We start from the raw sequence: 5,589 nt of genomic DNA, 5'->3' as shown, positions 1-5,589 counted from the left end.
GTTTCCGGTTTGGTATTCATATCAACAAAGACGCGCTGCGCTTTTTTTACTTTAAATGATCTTGATTTCTTAAATTTGTGTGTACATGTATGAATTATCAAGTGACACAGATACGTCTTTTCAATTTTAGTTCTTTTGAAATTTCAATTATTATAAATTACAGTTCCTTGTTTCATCAGGCCAGGATGGGTTTGTTTTAATTGGAAAACGGAAACTATTTAAAATTACTATTTAAAACTACAACTAACCTACAACTACTATATACACAAAATCTACTATATACAAATTGCTTATTAAAGCATGTTCTGATATACTACTTTTTGTGTGTGCAAATTTAGTCCTAATTTCGTTAATTCTTGAATATATTTTGGGAATGCCTGCCGCTTCACGTAAATTTGTTATTCTAGTGTCGAAAGGACGATCAAGTACCATTCTCAGTACTCTATTCTGAGCGACCTGAATTTTGTTCCTGTGAGTCTGTGCACATGATTCCCAAACCGGAGCTGCGTAGAGGTTCGCCCTTGAGAGGCGGGATCTGCGGCAAATCAGCGGATAAAGACATCTAACCAGGGCAGAACACTTGACTAGAGTTTTCTCTACATGCGAACGGAATAGGAGCTTTTTATCGAACAACATCCCGAGATAGGCACTTCGGCAGACCACTCAACCCTTGTGCCATCCATGATTACAGTACAAGAGGGAGCGGGTTTCAGTTTTGGCGATTGCCGATGGAGGAACATGATCGCTTGTGTTTTGGATTTGATTTTAATTTTCCACGCAGTGGCATAATCAGCAAAGGCGTTGAGGCATGGTTGAAGTTTGTTCGTTATTTCGCGAAGCATCCTACCTTTGACGGCTATTGCGGTATCATCTGCGAACAGGAAAAACACGCAACCGTCTCCGAGGGGAAGGAATGTAGGAAGTGTAGATGCTGTAAAGCAAGGGACCCAGCAGACTGCTTTGCGGGACTCCTGCTGGGATGAAAAATGTGTCTGAAAAACAACCATTCAACGATACCTTAAGCGACCTTTGTTGGAGGTAGTTACGGGTGCTTTTAACCTGATGTAATGGGAAGTTGAAGTAACAAAGCTTGTACGGAAGTCCGTCATGCCAAACATTGTCAAACGCCTTTTAAACGCTAGCAAGGCCATGGCTATGGACTTGAATACAGCTTTGTTACTTCAGATGTTATTCACGTACTAGCTGGTGATTGGTGGATCCCTTTCTGAACCCAAACTGGAGAATGTTATTTTCCTCGACAAACATAAGCAAACGATTGAGAATGAATTTCTCGAACAATTTGCTCAGCGCTGAAAGGAGGCTGGTTAGTCTGTAGCTTGAAGGCAATGTCGGATCCTTACCGGGTTTGCGGATTGGTATGATTTTTGCTACCTTCCAGACGCTTGGAAAGTAGTGCAGTTCCAAGCATCTGTTGAAGATAGTGGTTAGAAGAGACTGCACTTTCATGCTGAGTCTCTTCAAGATCAAGTTGAATATATCGTCAAACCTGGGAGCCTTCATGTTCTTGGTGCATTTCAGCGCTGAGCAAATCTGTTCTACTGTAATCATATCCGCCGGAGACACGACACAAGGGAAGGCATCTAGGTTTTGAACGCATTGCGCAACCTGCTCATCGAGCGGACTTTGGATAGTCGAGCCAAGCAAATGCGATGAAGCAACATGCTCGCCGATCGCATTTGCTTTCTCATGTGGGATGATTAAAAGCCGATCGTCATAATTTTCGACTCTGAGAGGTGAAAAGGGTTTGAGATGAGTTTTCAGGACCTTGGCTTCCAGAATGGTCTGGAGTGGTCTTCCAGATTCTGCACGCAAACCAAAAAATTATTACAATGAATGTTAGTTCACTATCATCCTCTGTTCATGAACATCGCAGCGAATGTTAGAAGTTGACCTTGCAGACGATGTAATGACTTTTAATCTTTTTTTTATTCCGTGTATGCTATTTTTTTATTCTGTGTATGCTTTCACCTACACAAGCAAGCATTCCTCTTGATTGTTATGTATAACATGGTAGAACAACGCACACACTTGCCTCGATTCTCTTCAGCGGAAAAGTAAATGAAGTCGAGTGTGCGAGGAAATGAGCGCTTCTTAATTGCTTTTAGCCTATCCGTATTCTGAAGCATGGATAGAGCAGTGGAGAAAGCACAGGTCTGATAATCGCAACGTTCGTGGTTCAAGTCTCCCAATCGGAACTATTTTTTTCGACATGATTCATTTCACTCACTAATACACTCCACATTTTGGATGATGAACTTACCGAGAACTTGGATCTGTTCGGGCTTATTGCGGAACTTACGTAGAGCACCGGTCATGTTGATGAAAAATTTCATCGGTTCATCTGCTGAGAATAGATCCGGATTGTTGTTCTGCATTTTTGGTTGTCTCCAGAGTCCAGGGGGGATAGAGAGGTTTGTCGCATAGCATAGCATAGCATAGCATAAGCGAATGTACAAATCGTGGGGGGCTATATAATGGTCAACCAATACATTTTGTAGAAAATATCGTGTGTTGCCGTGAAAAAACACTTGGGACTAGTGATTTTTCCAACACATTAAAATCTACAAATCAAGCATCGCATTGTACACCTGGCCACATCCTTACAATCGCAAGGGATAGGAAGGAAAATTAGTCCAACATCTACTTAAGAAGGTGCAGGGAGCTCATACTACCTTCATAGATGCCACGGGAGGGAACATTTGTGTTAGTAGAAAATGGAATCTATTTAGGAATCTCTATTCGGCAATATAAAATAAAGGTTATGTGAAAATGTAAACAAATTTAAATTAATACAAAAAGGATGATCTCACCAAAATAATCTGCTATAAGCCTGTCTTTCCATGTTTTCAAAGCTGTTTCATGCATCATAATTGCCAATAGTCTCCAGCAACCGTTTTCTTTTCACACCGAAGCATTGAGACCATTCATCACTCTTTCGCCTGCGCTACTGTATTGGAAGCAAACCGCAGGATTCACAGCAGAATGCGCAGACCCGCAGTATATCTGATCACCAACACCATCATAGAACGATTAGAAAACCCAACACCTCCGACGCAGGCATCGATCGCTTCACTATGCCACACATTTCTGGTCCGGGAGCACACCAGGGGGGATAGAGAGCTTTGTCCAGCAGAAATTCAGACGTTTCTTGAGGGCGAGCGGATCGCACCCATGAATTCGCTTGTCCATGAAAAGGTAGAAAGTACTCCGCCCTGAAAGCTGGGGCCTTATCCTTTCTTCGTCCTGATTGATCTTTGGTGGACACTTGTTTTCGGATGCTCTTGAAATCCTTGTTTAGTTCACTGCTTGTCGGATCCTTGATGAGCACCACCACAGTTGGCACATTTGAACGCCACAGCTTCATCCGCAGCACATTCGGAGGTGGCATGGTTTTGAGCGCAATTGCCACAGCGTGGCTTAAGGTTGCAGTTTCGGGTGCCGTATCCAAAGTTCAGACACCATTGGCACTGAGTCACATCGCGATGGCTGCCACGATATGGCTCCCAGCGGACAATGGAATTGATGCAGCGGATGGCTTTCAGCGCGATGAGCGTCACCGTTCTCTTCTGGAAGTGCACCAGGAAAAGGCAATCCGGATACGCCTTCACATTCTCATCCTTCCTTGTCATCCGATAGACGGCACTTGGGGCCAGCTTGTACCGGTCTCGGATTTTTGCTTCGATAAACTTCGAGTTGAAGTTTGGTAAGCTTTTTTCACCCGGAATGTCGTTGGCGAAGAATTACACCTTGGTAGTCCTCAGGTGGGCAACGACCAAGTCATATTCCGGTTTTGTACGGAGCATCACCTTGGTACCGACTCTACCCAACTTGTATTCGGCTTTGACGCCCAGTGACGCCAGATCTGCGATTAGCTCGTTAAGATGGGTATTTTTCACTACCACCGGAGGTAGCTTCACTTTTGCCGCGCTCATTTCGGCAGCGTTCTCGGTTTCGCAGTGATATCGTCGCGAAAAATCGTACCTGCGTTTTTTTTTCATCACAGCTGGCTGGATATTCCCATCCATAGAAAGAACAGCAAACCTGTTGAATGTAGGTACACCCGAGCTTCCTTCACCGGGGTTCTTGTCCTTCTCCGGGCTTCGCGAGCGATGTTTTCCTTTTCGGGGCACACACACCGCGAAAGATAGAACGCGAACACTATCACAACGAACTTTCCGAACAACTCGAGGGCACGAGCTAACACCGAACTGAACTGCTTGACGGTCAAGCAGAGAATCCGAAACGCGCTGTGCGCAAACTTAGCTTCTTCTAAGTTTTTACTTCTAGCTGCAGTGATGCTCTCCTGGAAAAGAACCAATTCCTTGCATTCGGTGCTTGGCGGTGTGTTGAGACATGTCCATTACTTTAAGCGAAAATCAAAGTTGTCTCTCGGGTGAGCAATGCGTGTTGTATGAACAAGGGCGTTAGTAGGTGAGGGACCGATGACGCACGGTCGTCTCCGGATTAGCAAAGGTGGGTTTTTCATGTGTGAAAGGTGTTCTACGGGTTTATCAACGTTCGCTTCGTGCGCGAACAAGACTTTTGTTTGGTTTTTGTTCGTTTATTATAAGATTGTTATCAAATTAATTTACAATTAAGTTTGATGTTTTATTTCTTCTCTTGAAACTGTGAATACTAGACTTCGATAAAAAAAATCCGCACTTGTCAAACAGATCTGTGCATTGAAAGTTTGTGAATCGAGCGAAGGTTTCAGTTATTTTTCAGAAAGTTTTGACGTAGGACTACGTCTTTGATTTCTATATGGGGGTACACTTTGTGAAAACCGAAAATGGAACATGTAACAAATTAAGAAAGATTTTGAACGTTAATAACTCAGCTGCCCCTGGTCTAATTTCAATAATTTTTATCACCAATCGATCAGAAATATGGCTACGCATCGATATCAATGCTTTCGAATGTTGGTTTTCAACTAGAAACTATTGAAAACTGGTAAATGTCCAGCATTGTCCAAAAGCGTCGAATTAACTAACAAATTCACCAATTACCTACATGCATATGCTGCTTCCCCAGCACAGTCATCATAGAGTAGTAAGTAGACAAATCAAGTCGAAGTGGAATTCGCCTCCGATCCTCGGGCGCGTGCGATTAGCAAGGATGGAATTGCGTAATATTTTGCACACTCATCACCATATACGGGTGCATCGCAACATCGACAACCAGCTCTGCCGGTCCCATATTTTCTCACTTTCATTGGTTACTGTTTATAGCAAATAGGAAGCGAGAAAATATGGTACTGGCAGAGCTGATTGTCTACATAACAGGTAGCTAACTGCGCCTTCGCATTAGTTGCGATTCATCCGTTCAACGGTAAACATCGGTGTCGGTGTCATCATGTGATAACATCCAGGGCCTGCCATTCGTCGTCTGGCTCGACGTGGTGGTGTCAAGCTCATTTCCGGTCTGATGTACGAGGAAACCCGAGGTGTGCTGAAGGTGTGCCGAGAAAATGTGATCCGTGATGCCGTCACTGAATACGCAGCTGCCTACACGTCATCATCATCTTCCTAAGGCTTTAAACCTGTACTACCATCGGCCCTTTTCAGGGCC

The 5,589-nt window shown here is 43.8% G+C and overlaps 1 protein-coding gene across 1 annotated transcript; it reads right to left on the bottom strand.

The window, feature by feature from the left end:
• Nucleotides 1-3,320: 3,320 nt before the first annotated feature.
• On the bottom strand, nt 3,321-3,953 carry LOC135714803 (uncharacterized). The gene is made up of 2 exons (XM_065238171.1): nt 3,766-3,953; nt 3,321-3,729 (listed from the first exon to the last, which is right to left on the bottom strand). The coding sequence occupies exons 1-2, from the start codon at nt 3,951-3,953 to the stop codon at nt 3,321-3,323; spliced, it is 597 nt and encodes a 198-aa protein (XP_065094243.1).
• Nucleotides 3,954-5,589: the final 1,636 nt, after the last annotated feature.

The sequence above is a fragment of the Ochlerotatus camptorhynchus genome, unplaced genomic scaffold, assembly GCF_037179485.1.
Source record: "Ochlerotatus camptorhynchus isolate MF236.1 unplaced genomic scaffold, CSIRO-AGI_Acam_v1.1 ptg000729l, whole genome shotgun sequence".
Taxonomy (NCBI): Eukaryota; Metazoa; Arthropoda; class Insecta; order Diptera; family Culicidae; genus Ochlerotatus; species Ochlerotatus camptorhynchus.
This window is presented reverse-complemented; position numbering and strand designations above follow the sequence as displayed.

Bases quoted from the DNA above. Each gene is read 5' to 3' on its own strand.
- LOC135714803 (XM_065238171.1), bottom strand. From the start codon at position 3,953: ATGAGCGCGGCAAAAGTGAAGCTACCTCCGGTGGTAGTGAAAAATACC. The intron at 3,730-3,765 runs GTAATTCTTCGC...GGGTGAAAAAAG, and splicing joins CACCTGAGGACTACCAAGGT to CTTACCAAACTTCAACTCGA.